Source organism: Rhea pennata, chromosome 3, assembly GCF_028389875.1.
Source record: "Rhea pennata isolate bPtePen1 chromosome 3, bPtePen1.pri, whole genome shotgun sequence".
NCBI classification, from domain to species: Eukaryota; Metazoa; Chordata; class Aves; order Rheiformes; family Rheidae; genus Rhea; species Rhea pennata.
Genome location: NC_084665.1, coordinates 53964781 through 53981692, shown reverse-complemented (window position 1 = coordinate 53981692; position 16912 = coordinate 53964781). Strand labels below are relative to the sequence as shown.

Genomic DNA, 16912 nt, shown 5'->3' with positions numbered 1-16912 from the left:
TGTGCAGTGTCCCTTATCAAGGATGATACTTTCTGCAGGGAAATAATAGCAGAAAAATTCCTTTGAAACCCAGCTATTTATACCTCCTTAAGCAAAGTCATGTGAGCTACAACCTCCATGAAATACAGATAACTTATCATTTTTCCATCAGACATAAATACATTCCAAAGAACTGGTTCCTAAACTACTTTGTACTTTATTTCTCTAATCCCCAATTATTCTTAACTGGTGAAGATACAGTGACAGAAGTAGAATGTGAGAAATCAGCTGCAAGAAATGCTTTCACAATGGTTGGCCAATTCATTTGTTTTCCAGTTTCACATTCAACATTTCCCATGTTTATTCACAGTATTCCCAGCTGCAAGCCTTTTCCAGGGTAAACGAATGCAGTGTCCTCTAACTTTCTCATTAATAGTTTCCTGGTGGATGGTCGACTTTGTCTACTGACACACCACTGAACTGAGTGGACTATTAGGGCAGTGTTTGAATATATATGTATCTGTGCAGTCAGTATAGCTATATCTAGTTTGGAGGGCTGAACTAGATAGTGCTTTTTATTTTCCTTTTTCTTTAATTCTGTGAATTAGATTGAGGAAACCTAAAATCTTCCCCAAAACAGCTGTACAGTCACTCTCCACAGACCGCTGGCAGTAATCCTGACCAGCAACCCCCCCACTTTTTTCTCTGCAGAATGGCATTTGTTCCTACCCAGCACCTTCCTTCTCCACTGATCCACTCTCACAACTTGCTGACTTGAAAAGAGGACATTGCATTTCCAGGACTCCGCAGTTTTTCCGAGCTTTATATACTGCAGTTTCTGCTGCCACAGTCCCCACTAGCCACCTCAGTTATTTCCATATACTCCGCTCTGTTGGTGGGCTGCAGTTCAGTGCTGTAGGTCATCCCTTAAGCATTTTGGTTTTCTCTGGGAAGAGCACAGTAACACACAAAGTCCTTGCCACAAGAAGACTACCTGAGCAGAATAATATTCTTTAAAAAAAGAAAAAAAAACCCTTCTTTTCCAAACTCTTCTGGGAACACTCAGAACACTCTCCTTTCTCAGAACTTCTCTAGTACGAGCCTACAAGTAATGTCATTTTACTGAAGTGACAATTCCTCCTGCCCTGGGCACACTGAGCACAGCTGGTTTGCCCCTGCATTTCACAACATAATTGCAACTTCAAAAGTTGCCTCACTTGGACAGTTCATTTGTTTTTAGCAGAAATGCCCCCTAGCTATGACAAGAAATACATGCGAGTCAGACTTGTTTAGGCCTGATCCCCTGGCCTCTGCCAGTTCTTCCGCAGCTGGTGAGGGAGAATTTCTGCCCTCCCAGGCCCTGCCAAACTGGGGCTTTGGCTCCAACCCAGCTGCTGTTCTCCTGCTTCAGACAAGAATCCAGCCAGCCTCTCAATGTGAGCACCACGGGAGCAACCTGCTCTACTCTTGCTGAAAGCTGTCTATTTGGCATAGGCAGATGCTGAATTATGAGATGAAAACCAGCTCCAGAAAAATATCTTGAACTAAACGGCCTTACAAAAGAGGAGACTGATAGTCCTTCTAAAACATGATCTAGGCTGTATGATCCTTCCCATATTGACATATAGTTGAAACCCATCTAAAGGACAAAACGCTCTGATGGAGCATACTCAGAGGAATGATGCCCCCATTAATAGTCAGAAACAGCTGGTTGTCCATAGCTAACTGCTTTCAGGATGGAAGGTCTCTATGACTTGCTGTCCGTGAGGAAGTTTTGAGATATGGGCCTAGAGTCCCTTTCTTTCTGCCATTGTTTGGCCCCATGTTTTTTCCTCCCATAGGTAGCTATAAACGTTTGAACTTGTAATTTGAAATACACTGCATACACCCAGAGTGTGAATTTGTGCCCTTTGTTGTAACAGTAGGAGGGTTGCAAAGGGTTCCCAGAAACCACATAGTCCATTTCCACTCCCTCAGACAGGATCAACTACATCCCTGTTGTTTCCGATGTTGCACATGTTTATTCTTCCTCTATGGGTAGTCCTAGACTGGCTTCATTATAGCTGTGCCAAAGCTATAGAGGCCCCATCCTCTTTATACCCTGCCTTCAGATGTTTATACATATTGATAAGATCCCCCCTCAGTCTTCTCTTCTCTAGGCCAAACAGGACCAGCTCTCTCAGTTTTCCTCATGTGAGAGATGCTTCAGCATCTTAGTAGTCCTTCTCTGATCTCACTCCAGTAGCTCTTGTATTGGGGAACACAGAACTGGACACTGTACTCTCAAGGCTGGGTAGAGGGGAAGGTCCCTTGATCTGCTGTCAATGCTCTTCCTGATGTACCCCAGGATACCCCTGGCCTTCTTGGCCACAAAGGCACATTCCTGGCTCATGGTCAACTTGTTGTTCACCAGGACTCCTAGTCCTTATATACAGTGCAATATGTCAGCAGGCCTTGAATAAATCTATGATTCATCTGATATTACTGCTTTCTTTAAAAATATCCTTCAGTTTGCAATCAAAGCAATCAGGGGCTTTATTTTGATGTAATACTTTGCAGAGAAACAATTCATCATACAATCCATGTGAGGGTAAGTGCCCAAAGTGGCTCTCAGCACCACAGGAAAGAATCCAAGATAACAGGCATCTTTGTAGAGAAAAATCTGCAAAAGCAGTTTCTTCCAAAAGGAGAAATTTAATGTTCATGATGCTTTACTATCTGTCATCCTTCCCCCAAAAGACACACAAATGTAGCCTAAAGACCTTTGGCATTATTTTTTGCATGCTTACATCCATTGTGACTTTTCCCACACAGTGCAGGACTGGAAGATGGACTGGCAAAGAGATTATTGTTGCAATCATTTTTTACAGCCCTTTGGAAGAACTTACTTGTTTTGCTTAGACATTTCACTAAGGAATGAAATAATGATCTTCTATGACATTTATTAATGCATGTTTTATTGTGTTTAAAGAAAATGGCAAAACTATACATAAGAACACAGCAAGCTACAGCATAGGCCAATGTTTTATGTGATATGTCTAGACTATCTTAGCCCTATGTTTGCTTTAGCCATCTTTACCTCCCTGCCAGTCTCAGGTACTATGTTGTCATTTATTTTTCTGCCATAAGCTGGGCCTCCCTTTAAGGAGAATCTTCTTGAGTCTCATCTGAGGGAAACCATTTCCCACATATACCTCTTTCCTTTCCCCCTAAAAGAAGTGACCATGATCAGCTGGATATCTTGCCATGGGTCACTTGTCAGTGGCTGAAATTCACTAGCATAAAATAAATGCCAAACTATTCAGATGACTGCCTACGTTTACATACATTACAATTGTAGCAGTCAGCTCATGAGCATAAATAAGAGCTAACTTTGTCCAGTAAAATGAAAACAATATATTATTTGTCTAGTTATAACATTAAGCCTAATATGATCTCTGGCATCCTCAGCTCCTCCTAAGCAGCAGACTTTAAACTTAGTTAGTGTCATTGGCAACTGGGCTTTCTAGCTACAACAGCTTATTGCTCTTCTTTCCTGTAAAGGATGTTATTTTAGGAAATCACTAGAACTGTAACTCTAAAAACACTTTAGAATATGCACTTTTGGATAAAGTCTCTTTTAATCAAAATTTTATTTTCTTTGGAAATAACATTAAATTCCTACAGGCAGAACGTATTGGCCTTTATATTAGGACACATTAGCAATCCCATGCTGTAATGAACTATTTTTGTTCTCCTCCCTTTTCTGATGTGAGATCATGCTACTTTCTTGCCTGGTGAGTTAGCAAACTGCTTCTCAGAATCGTGATCTTTTATTCTCCATACAGTAGTTGTTCAGGTTCTCCTCTGGCCTCTGCCCTGCTTATGCAGTTTCAGACTGTCAAGTTATATGGCTATCCCTCTTGAGAGATTGCATTTTTTTGGTCAAGGAGATTGAAACAAAGCTTTTACCTCTGTTCTTGGCTAAAGGCTTTAGGAGGAGGTATTTCTATATAAGAAGGATCTAACTTGCCTGCTGAAGGTGAGAAGGAAAGAAGCCCTGTCTCTACAAAGGTAGGATAGTTGTTGAAAATGCCCTTCTCCTCTTCCCCTGTGCCCATGCCTCCATGTGTGGGAACAAATCCAGGGTACAAAGCGCACAGGCAGGAATAAAGAAAGCAGAATCTCTGCTGTGCGATCCCTTAATCGTGCGTAAACCTGCAGGGATTTTGTCTCAGTACAATGCAGAGCTTACAGATGCCGTATCAGTAAAAACCTTCATGAATATAGAGATATAGGAGTAAAATATGGACATGGAAATATAGCTTAAGCTGGGTAGGGCACATAATCTATGTTAGCAGGAACTCTTCTATAACTACATTCATTTTTGAATATCAGTTTAACTACATCAAAACAACTAAAGCAGAAAAGTATTTCAGTCCAGTTACCTTCTAGAGGTGGAAATCATTTCACAGACTGAGAATCCTTGGGAACAAAACACCATTCCATACAAATACAAGTAGAAAAGACTTTCAGTCTGTTTACTTTTGCTGTGATGTATCTACAACAGACAAGCCTTATAGGTAGAGCTCATATCTTTGGTTAGACCAGCTGATGTAGTTAGACAAGCTTTTGTGCACACAAGCTCTTCGTGCCTCAAGGACTGCCTACTTTTTCCAGTCATGAAAGCTGGGCTGATAAAAGAAATTTCTACTTAGGAACAGTAATGGTGATAGCTAGAGAATCAAGAGGAGCACAGGGGTGAGATAATGCAGGTTGGTTCACGCATTTACTGTAATAGGATGTTTATTATTTTCCAGCAAGTCTCTTTCTGGAGGTTTCTGGAATCTAACCAGTTCTGTTCTATAATAAAACGTGGAAAGGTCAGGACTGTTGATAGGATCCTGGAATTACACATCATCTAGAAGTATTTCAGAGTTGTTTTAACATTTTTTTTCACTTATTTTCTAAGGAAAAGAGAAATTGTGGCAGATAATTACTTTTTCCCTAGTGAAAATGATGTCATGCACAGAATAGCAAACTGCTGAATGCATTTTGTCCAGACTTTCCAAAAAGAACAACTGATTGACAGAGTTGGAAAATTTCTGTTTAAGCACAAAACAGTATTTTGAACAATTTTGTGACCTAAATACAATGGCTGCTGTAAAGAAATTGGTCCAGTAATTTTTTAAATAGCTGTTATATTAAAATCCAGCAGTGATTTTTAAAAAATCTTTATCAAAATGCTCATATATTTCACATTCATATTTAGAATCATGATAAACCAGAAAACCTAGTTCACAGGCAAAGGTAAGACTGACAATATGTCAATAAATAAAATAGTTAAGAAAACTCATTAATGATGCTGTAGTCTTCTTCTGCCCACCTCGGAGAAAGGGATTATGAGGCAGTTAGTTAGAAAATCCTTAATAGAAGAGCTGCCATGTCAAATGTTTCCGCCTTTTACATAAGATGAAAAGCTATAGAGTTATGCAATGTATGTCTTCTACATGTATGGAGAAATATATAAGCTATTAAAATATACTGGAGTGTTCCTAAAGGCAAAATAGAACGGAAAATTTGCATTGAAAGAAAACAGATCAGTAATTTCAAATCAATCTAGTTCTCTGTTGAATTGTGTCAGCTGATGCTATAAACTTCCTGGATAAGAAAATCAACCTTTGTTAAATTCTTCTGGTTTCAAAGTAATTTCTGTTTATTTGAGCTGGGTTTTTTTCTCTCTCTCAATTTTAAAGGATTTTCATATGAAAAGAAAAAGGAAACAGTATCCAACCACTGCCCCTCTATTTGTTATATAGATTAAGTCTTCTAGAAAAATGGCAAAGGAATAACCAAAACAGAACCAAATTAGGTTTTTGAAAGATCTAGTTGAGTTGCATTTGTTCCAATTACACATATAATACTTACTACATTTAAGATTATTAAGCACAGCACAAGCAAGACCATAGTGAATAGTAGTTTAAGATAAAAGAGGGAAGATCTTTTTAATGGAGTGGTATGGGCAAATAAATTTGCAATGTTTTAATGCACTGGGTTTGAAAAGTTTGTAAATCAAGTAATGGACATGTTGTTGCCTTATGTCCCTTTAAAACATTAATGAAGTTAAGACACTTGCAAAATTCATGTCTGACTACAGTTACTCTTCTAATTCTGTTAGTGATAAAGTACAATATTACCCAATCAAATAAGATAGCCAAAGTATACTGGATATATCTTGTAGTACATATTGCTTACAAATACATATATTAAGTGGGTACTCTAAAGACAAGAACAGCAAGCTTTGCTGTCCAGTTAGAAAAGGAGTTGTTGCTGTAATGTTTTTACCGATATCTATCTGTTTTGCTCTTGCCAAGATAATGGGCATGGAGACAACTGCTGGGGTTTTACTTTGTTAGAAAAGTTACATGCCTGCTTCCAGTCATTATTCTCTTTCTACAAACATGCATTTGTTATAATACATTTAATAACTTCAACACAACTTTTTTGAAAATAGATATGCAACTTCCCTATCTTTCTTTTTACAGAATATTTGCTGTGGGAAATAACTGGATTATTTCTTCCAAAGTTTTCTTAGCTTTTATGAGGCAGCAAAAGAAATCAGCAAGGACAACTGATAATAGATATAACTGGATAAAAGATAGCAACATTTTAACAGATAATTATGCAGATAAACCCGCTTCTGGGTAGGAATGAAGCTGTGTTCTTTCTACCATATATGTCATTGTGAATAATGAAGGTTTTGTCATTGGAATTTAGAAGACAGTTGCTAAAGAGGAAAAATAGCAGTCAGATTGGTCTTTATATCTGTATTGTCTCTGTGGGGAAATAAACAAAATAAGTATTTAGAAAGAAGTAAATTCATGTGACTAAAATCCATAGGCAGCAAGATTCACAGCTCAAAACAGGCTAAAGTCCTTAGAAAAGATTTCTATCCAATCTCTGCTCTCCCAGGAGAGCAGGGTGGTGAAAGTCTTGTGTAACGTATTTTTGAATCTAGTTCAGGGTGACCATTGTTTAAGCTCAGGGTGAAAACCATTCCTGGGGCTATGAGTGGCAGATGATCTTTTGTATGTACTGGCATATCTAGAGAGCTTGACAATTTTTTTCTTAAAGATGGTAGTTCATTATATTATCAAAAAAAATAGTGCTATTTGTAACAGTCTGGGAGATTTGTTTGGATGATAGGGAGGACTGTGCTGGAATGTACTACTGAGGAATGAAGGTACTGGTACAAAACGAAAAATTAAAATACTCATATGGAGATCCAATGGTTCAGAAAATCATAAGGCATGATAAGAAGCAGGTTGTTCTTCTACAATGCGTTACAGCTTCTTCATTTTCTTTTAATTCATTGCATCTCAAATTATCATTAAGCAATAAGAGGCATTTATTTTAATAGGTCATAGACATAACTTTCATTAGCTGCATTGTGATATAAATCCTTTACAATTAGGAAAAAAAATTACATCTAGGCTGGGACATGTCTGAACGACGCATCTAATGCCATTTTAGACTTCTTCGGCAATGCTGCCCAGAATTCAGCTATCACTTCAGAAGGGACTGGGTCTCCCTCAAATCCTACAATATTTCTACCAGGTTCATTCACATGTCTCAAACAACCAAAGACTTCTAAAATGACACTAACCATCCGTTTGTAGTTAGCAAAATTCCACCCATAATGTTCACACACTGAAGCAATGCAGGTACTAAGGATCTGGTGACATTTTTCCTTTGCACTATATTGGATTTTCAGCAACAGCACTGAGGAGCTCTGAAGACCTGCAACAGTTTGCCCTACAAAAAGTTTTTAAGCTGGCCATTTCACATATTACTGCAGCATGTGTCGTCCAGTGTTGAGACTCAGTAACAGCTGCAAATTTACCACACACAAAAAAAGAAAAAAAAAGTCTTTTCCCTTTCCACCATTTGTATTTAAGACTCCAGGAAAATCCTATCTAAAACTGATTGCCAAGTATGAGGAAGATCTAAAATAGAAGGGTTCTTTGCTCTTTTCCTCTGCTTGCCTGGAGGAGAATATAATCCCAATACTAGTAGGCAGCTGCTTAGGAATCCTCGTGTTTGCTCATAGGTGAGCTCCAGATCATGGATACTACTACAGTCACGTGCTGCTGTCTGAAAGAGGCATTCACAGACAAAAGCTCACCTATGAAGAGTTTCTGTCTCCATACTTCAGCTGGATGTCTTCACGACCTATGAGAGGTCCTGAGAGAAATCTTGATGTAGAGTCATTAACACTAATACAGGAGATCAGTGAAAATGGTGAGAGCACAAAAGAACTAGAACAGCAAAATTTCAAGAGCAATTTACCTTCTAAAGGATTGTATGAGGGCTAGAATTATGAACACACAGAAAGGGGATTTTTGAATGGGCGCTTCACATGTATTTATTGTAGAATACTTAGAAATACAGAGAATATTGAAAGAAGGAAACAAACCATCAGTTTGGCTACTTACGAAAGAATGTCAGTTTACAATAATTTATAATTGATTATATCTATTTTATTATTATTTTGTATTTATTTTCCATTCTTAAAATTTAATGTAATTGTAATCTCATAATTCTAAGGTGCATACTGCTTTCCAGGCAAGGGCAGTCCACTTCCAGGATCAGATGGCTCCCATTATATTCTTAATCCAAGAAGTATAACTAGAAACTTGGACAAAGGCCACAACCAAATGCCCAAGAGGTGATTCCATGTAGGACAAATCTGTCTTGGACAAGACAAACTAAAGGTCCTCCACTGTCTCCCTAAAGAAGAAAGAATGTCAGTATGTTAGTGATAGCACATCACTAATCAGTAATATGCAAATAGGAGGCAAAGAAGAGGAGTGAATATATCTCCACTGCTGTACAAGGAAAATAAATGTCAAAAAAAATAAAAAAAAAACTGAACTTCGACTAGGAAAGAGTTTTCCCTGTCTGTTAGACAATCCTTGTAGATCTGGGTGTTATCAAGAGCTCTGGAGACAGCCAGGAACTAAGACCAATCCTTTCATCTCATCTCGAAATCAGGAACAAAGATCATAGAATCACAGAATGATAAGGTTGGAAGGGACCTCTGCAAATCATCTAGTCCAACCCTCGGCATAGCCCGTACGGGGATTGAACCCTCAACCTTGGCATTAGCAGCACCACACTCTAACCAACTGAGCTAAACCTGCCTCATCTTGTCATATCTTGTCTCGTCTCGTCTCATCTCATCTCATTTCATATTTTTGTTTTAAATTTTTGTGGAATAAAGTGAGGAGTTATTTCTGCATCAAAATGTAATGAATCAAATTGTTTTTCTTCACTTACGATCCACTTTGTCTATCTATTTGTCTCTGCCAGGTATGTGACTCACTCAAAAGAGCCTTGAACTCTGCTCTGGAATAAAAAACAGGGTAATCACCTGAACGAGAAACAGAACTGAAGTAATTAGCCTTAGCAGCATCTGGCATAGTTACTCTTGAGCTGCTCTGAGATAGTAGTTCATGCATTACAGTTCAGGTTTGGAGGAGATGCTGACTCCTCTCCTGGGTAGCAGCATTAGTGCAGTGCTGAGCAGGAGTTGATGAGCCCTCCCATGCTGCAGCTCGGGTGCTTACCCTGGCTTATTCACAGCTATCGTTACACTACATTGTAATCCACACTGCAGGATTGGAACAAAACTCAGTGCGAGAACTTACGGAAGAGGAAGTGATTATTCTTACAAAATCTCTAAATGAGTTGATTTTACCCTTCACACTCATCCTCTCACAGATTTAATTTGCTTACACTGTTACACCCACATACACACAAGCACCAAGATGTACGCATCCAGGCAGTCCAGTCAGGGTTACTGATGTGCAACATGAAGAACAAGGGACAGTGGCTACAGAGTCCTCATCACATCTCACAGTATTTCCGATTGGCGATGACTAACTAGTTTTTGCAAAGATCTTTTACATTATGTAGTAGTCAACAGTTCTTATGGAGTGGTCCTCTTCTATACTCTGTCTTCCTAATGGGTTAGCAGAAAAAAGAATGTGATGTGCTAAACTTTATTTTCCTCCTTCTGTTATCAGATGGGTCTTCCACTGACAGGCTGTCTGTGCTGTGGTCTTTACCACAGCATAGGCCTTCTCGGTTTGACAGGAACAGCATGTTCCTCAGTTTTGTTACTAGGAATGATGTCCTTCGTTATCCTTTTAACCTTTGTTCTGCTCTTCTCCTGGCATTTACACATACACGTTTCCATTCATATTTGTTCGTGCCAATCTTCATATTTCTATTCCAAGTGTCTACAACATTACAGACACTCATGGTGTCTAGGGAACATCTAGTTCTAGCACTAGGAAAGGGAGAAGAGGCACTGTATGTACCTTTCAACTCTTACATTTTAAATGGAGGGTGCAACAAGTACTGTCAGGGAATAAGATAAGTACTAAACCACAGAACTAAGCTATAATTTGATTTGCTTAGAGCATCAAGCAGAAACTTGAAGTACCATCATTAACAATGATACAGGATATAAGTGAATGAACTGAGAGCACCAAAGAACTAGAAAAGTAAAATTCTAAGACCAATGTACTTTCTACAGGCTTGCAATGAGAATAGGAGGTGACTGATTAGATCCTCCTAGGCTTTTCTTACCTGACAGGTATCTGGGCAAGCATTAATGGGCTCAACACAGAATTCAAACTTTTTGAGTCTTCCATTCAGAAATTCAGAGTTATTGCATGCTTTATTTTCAGACATGGGCAAACTGGCCTGTTTTAGGACATACTCTCGACCTGTACCTTTTGGAAATAAACAACCAACAAAAAAAATATAAACTACAAAAATAAAGACTGTTACCAAGAGCTTAGTACTGACAGAAAATTTATCTGTCCTCCAACCTGTCCTCCCATCCTATTTTTATATCAGTGGGAGCTGATTCTATGCCTTACTGCATAAATCTCATAGGCTGTGAGATAGAATAGTCCTTGGAAGTGATTTAGCAAGAGGTAACAGAAAAACATCTGATTTGCAGATGAGGGGGAGTAAGAAAACACATCAGTCTGTATGTATTTTGAAGTTATTTAAATTTTATTAAACTTAAACTTGGAAACATTCAGAAATTCAAAAAGAAAGTACCCTTTGGATTATAAAACCAAGGACAACTTTACAGAGATCCTCTCTTTGCTGGAGAGATTGATGAAAGCTCAGAGAAATATCGTTTGCTTTTAATCTACAGCAGTATAATAATAAGACAAGTTCTAATACTGGAGAAATGCCTTACTGCAGGCTCAGCAGTAAGTTTGGATTTATTCTACCTCCAAGGCTGAGGAAAAAAAACGAGTTCAAGTATAGATTTTCCATTCAGTTCTTTGAACAGTGAGTTTCCAGCCACAAAGCTTGGATAATGAACTGAACTTTTCACAAACTGCAAAATTTTCAAAGATGGGGCTTTTGCTCTGACCCATTGTTAATCCTCAGGTTTTTTAGCTGATGTGACAGAATCTTATTTTCACTTTCACCCCACCTGTGCCACAGTAAATTCCAGTTAATGTCATTCACTGATATTTTGGTGAATGCTGCAGGTACACACTAAAGTGATGATGGGGTTTCCTATCTGTGGCCAAACAGTGTACAAAAGGGATGTGGAATCTATGCAATAGTAAGCTAAAGGGAAAAGACTACTCTGGAAAGATGGTGATCCTGCTTGTTTTCACTGGTTTCATTCACTCTGATTTTTTTTCTTTCGATTTTCAGTGTATGTGGGATTGCTTGAGGACTGACACTGACCAATAATCTTTAATTTATGTAAAAGGTTAAGTACACACATTTGTTTTTCCCTGTACAACGGGTGTAAAAATTCTGGAGACCAGCTGTACAAATCCTGCCAAGACTATTAAACTCCCAGCTACATTGACTGTGCCTCACCTTTTATTTCTCCCCAACCAGTAGTAAAGCATTCTGTTCCACTTCCTACCATCATATTTTCTTCAGGTAAACACGCAGGTATAACTTGGTCAATAATCATTGCAGGACTGAAAAGGAACATCCACAAAGATATATACCCATTAGTGTGTGTTTGTCATTGATCCACTTGCACTCTATGTCTTAAAAGAAGACTGGTGGGAGAGAAGCAAGACATCTGATTGTTTTAGTTTCATGGATGGATCATATGAAATGGTTTCATGCAATAATAGGGAGTAAATTAATAACCCAAGCTGAACTCTCATCTCACATTTATATCAGTGGCAGCTGTCTGTGCTCCATGCCTTGGTAAATCAAACCTCACAGGCTCTGAGATGGAATATTCTTTCCATGTACCAGTGTCAACAGCCACTTTTCAAGTCTATATCCACTTAAGTTTATTTGTGAGGTCAGGAAAAAGGAGTTGAAAAGAAATGCTGGGATTGAAATGGTACCTGCTCAACTTCAGCAAGGCAATATCTGCCCCATACAGTGTCTGGAATATACCCTTAACCTCTTGGATTTGCACAGATGGCTCTACAGTCTTTGCTGTGTGTAGTCCAAGGAAGACTCTGTAGGAAGAAGGCATTGATGACCTGTAAGAAATAATTGCACACAATGAGCTGAAACACATTATTATGCACAATCACATTTTTATACGTGCCCAGAGCTCCATCCCTGATAAATGTGAACATTTCCTTGTAGAAGTATGCTGAACAAGACAGAAGAACAGATTTTTTCCTCTCAACAAAATAAATGCCTGCCTTTTTTTAATGTTCACCCCGTGTGTCTGTAAATTGCACAGAGCATTCTTGCTTAGTGGGCAGAATCAAAACTCCAGAGGCTTTTGGATATCTGTGATGTTCCCAAGCCCTGTCAGAGGCAGCAAACGTGATCAGTTCTACATCTGATCTTCATAGTTCAAGAGGCAAAAGGGCAAAAGTGATAACAGCATTAAATTATGCCTTGCTCTTGTAGGATCAAGATTAAAGCAACCAGAAAACCTGAGGTTATACCAACATAGACTGTACCTATGGCCTGGGCCTCAGCACAGAGTATGGTCCAGCAAACTTCATTGCTCTCTTCACTGGTCCCATGTTTGTATTAGGATCAAACATGCATCTCAGAAGGGAAGTGGCAGGCACCAAGCTGTGTTGCTTCTCAGAGGAGACTGATGCTTGATGCTATGAATATTCCTCCATTCTGTCCCAATGTCAAGTCAAATGAGTTAGCTAAGCCCTAGAGCAGAGGGGACAGAGACTGCCTAGATGCACAATGAAAGATTGTTTTAGTCTGGCATTGCCTATCATGACACAGACACGCAAGATGGAGCCTGTCAGTAGGTTTGTAGGACAGTGTCCCAGTACAAATTCCATCATCTTTTCTTCTCTGCACAACTGAAGTAGCTTGTGGTAGGTAGGTAGGTATGTTGGTGGAATCTTAGTGTTATTTCCTTGAAATTCATGAAATCCTTCTCATATAAACATAAAGCTTGCCATGGAAGACATTTACCTTTCCAAACCATGAGCTGCTGTAAGAATCCACTGTGGATCTATCAGAGTACTGCCACAAAGGTGTATGTTGGTACTGAAATAAAGATAAAAGACTTCATATGACTTGAAGGCTGGTATTCAATTATCCATAACCATTGCAACACAAAATGTGTTATTGATAAATTCTCAAAATCCTTTTCCCCGTCCTTTCAAACGCTCCTAATATCAGACCAATGGTGCTCTCCAGAAGGATATACACCATAACATAACACCTTCTCTAATCTCTGTTGCTTTGTCCCCTGATATTTCATAATGTTGCAGTGTAACATGGAGTACCTTGTCCTAAGACTGACTTGCCAGGGCCAAGGGTGTGGCGCTGACACCATCCACATGGATGCACATCCACCCACAATCCTTCGACGTTGTTTGGGATTCCTCTTCGGTTTCCCACATTCTTGTTGAAAGGGAGCTACAGAATGAAAAGTAATCACACTAAAGAATTTCAAACCATTCAAAATGCAACCAAATCTAAGAGACGAAGGAATAATCTTCATCCTTTTTAGTTGTTCACTCTTCATCTAGATAATTGCCAACCAAAAAACACAAATAAACAAAAGCTATTATGCCACTTCCACCAAGAAGTTTGTCGCCAAGATGTCACTTTCCACATAGCAATTTCCCACAAAATACTTTGAATTAAATAGGTATCATTTGGACAGCAATGATCAGGAAGTAACAGCATTCATAAAAATGCAGTAGCTACTTCAAACAGCATGGCAGCAATGAAGGTAAGATTTGCAACCGCACTTCACACTTCCTGCTGAGTTTGTGGGTTTGGTTAGGGTTATTAAAATTACAATGCAGTGCAAACTGACTACACGAACAAACCAGGTGGACAGAGAAACAATATTGTATTGATTTTCAGAGACAAATAATGACTCTTTACTGTGTCCTTTGCATTAGTATGATCAGCTGGATATTTATTATAGGCAGGTTCTTCTATCAGTTGCATGTGGACCTAATTCAAATCTATAGCTGTCATTAGATTGCTTTGGGTTTGGGTTGAAAAATGAAGCTACCCCTCACAGCTGTCATAAAAGACTTTCAAAAGGAAGAACAAAACCTGAGTCTGAGGAGCTGTGTGCTGGACAAGTAGATTGTCAGGTGAGTTGAAAACTGGGGGACCTCGGGGCTCAAAGCAGAATTTCCCAGAGGGCCAAAACTGGGATCCATATTGTTAGTACATTCATTACTGACCTGAACAATGGCATCGACTGTACCATCATCAAACTGGAGGGTGAATTAAAACTAGGGAAGTGGCTGACACACACCTCTAGTTTTGCACTGGGGTGGAAGAAGTCTGAAGCCCATGTGCTGGGAAGCAACTGTTTGAGGAGGATCTGGAAATTGTCTGTGGGTTACAGAAAATGTAGGAAGGACAGGAGCCAACAGTATGCTCTCAGACAGAATAAAGCAGACTTCATACTGTACCACCTGAAGTGGAACATGGGAAGTAGAGAAAGGGAGGTTTTGTTCCTCTCTGTTTAGCACCGATGAGGCTGCATCTGAAATACTGTGTCTGTTTTTGAGTTACTGGTTCAGGAGGGAATCCAGCTGAGCCTACCAAGAGGGTCAGAGGCCTACAGCATGTGGCCCATGAGAAGAGGTAGAGGGAGTTTGTTTTGTTTGGTCTGGCAAAGAGAAGGGTAAGGTAAGGTCCTACAGCAGCCTACAACTATTTGAAGGAAGCTGCAAAAAAACCTGCTTGGTAGTGCCAAAGAACATATCAAGGGGCAACGATCGCATACTGACTTGGAAAGTTCCATTTGGAGAAGAAGAAAAAAAATAATTAGGGCCAGTGTTGCAGCACTGGGCAAGGTCCCAGGAAGGCTGTGGAATCCCCATGCTCAGATGCTTTCAGGATCTGATGAAACCAAGCCACAGCTGACCTGCTGTTGGTGACAATCTAGTGCTACTTTCTAATCAATATTTATATGATTTTATGATTCTGAAATAATAATTACCACACTTGGGAATTTCATAGTATTCCCAGATTTTCTGGGGGTCTGCTGTGTAGCAACAAGGTCCATTAACATTTCCATCAGGATTCCTGCAATACTGTAACAACAAAAAAAAGAACACAAAGACTCAACTTCAGGATACAAATACTTCCTGATTCTTACTTTACATCTAGCACTAACACAAAATTTAACTTTTGAACAGTTTTCCCACATTTTTTTTGCTTATGATAGATTCTTCTTTCTTCTTGACATGTAATTATTTGCTTCATTTTTTTTTCAAAACTGTTAATTAAAAAGAAAATGTGAGATAAAAGTAAAATTTCTACTTCTGCCATCATCAAGGAAATATTTGGTCAGCAGAGGCAGCCTGAAGGTCCTGGGTTCTAACGACTTCTGAGAATTACAACTAGACAGAGAACGAGATTTTCACTACACACTGAGTGTTGGCTTAGCCCTCATGCCATTTAATTCAATAAGAGTCAGCTCAACACTGAGAATTCTTCAGACTCAGCTCAGTTTGCAAAGCATTGGATAAGTAGCAAAGGGCTTTGCCCTGATATGTCCAATGGAACTCATACATTGAAGAGTCAAGGAAACACTATGCATTTAATTTGCATCATTTGCCCACCCATTTCAAATGCCACATCAATGTTTTAAATAGCAGGGTCCGAGCAGTGTGCAAAATCCTCTGCTAGCTGTGGAAAGACTGAGAGGGTTTCTAGATTTGCTTTAACTCTTTTATGGGCTCTTGTGCATAAAACCAGTGGATTAGGATAAAGACTTTCATACTATAGAGCTGAAAGACAGAGGAGTTCATTGGGAGGGAAGTGTTTCAATTGGTTATTTATACAAAGAAGATGTCATTAGGTTAGAAAAATGTATGGAACTCTGCGTTTCATCTCAGTTCACTATGTCAGCTGGAAATCAGACCTGGATCTTTTCCTTTTAGTTCATCGGTCATCTTATCATCCACCCACATTACAGCCAAATCCGCTTCCTATACTTCTTTCAGTATCTGAAATAAGTTCCAAAGATAAGCTCATTTGATAGGCAGGAGGATGTACCCTCCACAGGGTGCAAAATGACCACAGAGCAGGCTTCCTATGAAAAATACAAGAAGGTCTCTTCTAGAGTATTTTGTATCCAAGTTAAAAAAAGAAAGTCACTTGCTGGTAGTATAATGTATTGTCCAAATGCACATAAATACATGTGCATAACAAACACTAAATCTGAAAGCTTTTTTCTCTTGCAGTATTTAAAGGGAATGTTTTGTGAGCAGCACTGCCTTTTTTTCAGAGACTTCTACCTTCCTCCTTCCCTTTATTTTCTCTTTCATTAAGAGTTTTCTTTCAGTGAGCTTGTGAAAGGCCAAATGTTTATTTTTTATTCTGAAGTTGCTTCCAGATTAGTAAGCTGTAGCTCTGCCTGGAGGCATCTCCCTTGCCCTGGTGCAGTCCCCAGTCCTAATGGGGTCCT

General features: G+C 39.1%; 1 protein-coding gene across 1 annotated transcript in view; it reads right to left on the bottom strand.

Moving 5' to 3' along the window:
* PLG (plasminogen) overlaps nucleotides 1-16912 on the bottom strand; it is a 107713-nt gene that overhangs the window by 70247 nt on the left and 20554 nt on the right. The window contains 6 exon segments of the mRNA XM_062573052.1: nucleotides 8308-8329; nucleotides 10615-10760; nucleotides 11887-11993; nucleotides 12378-12518; nucleotides 13752-13884; nucleotides 15440-15533. Of these exon segments, the coding sequence (XP_062429036.1) occupies nucleotides 8308-8329; nucleotides 10615-10760; nucleotides 11887-11993; nucleotides 12378-12518; nucleotides 13752-13884; nucleotides 15440-15533 (643 nt within the window).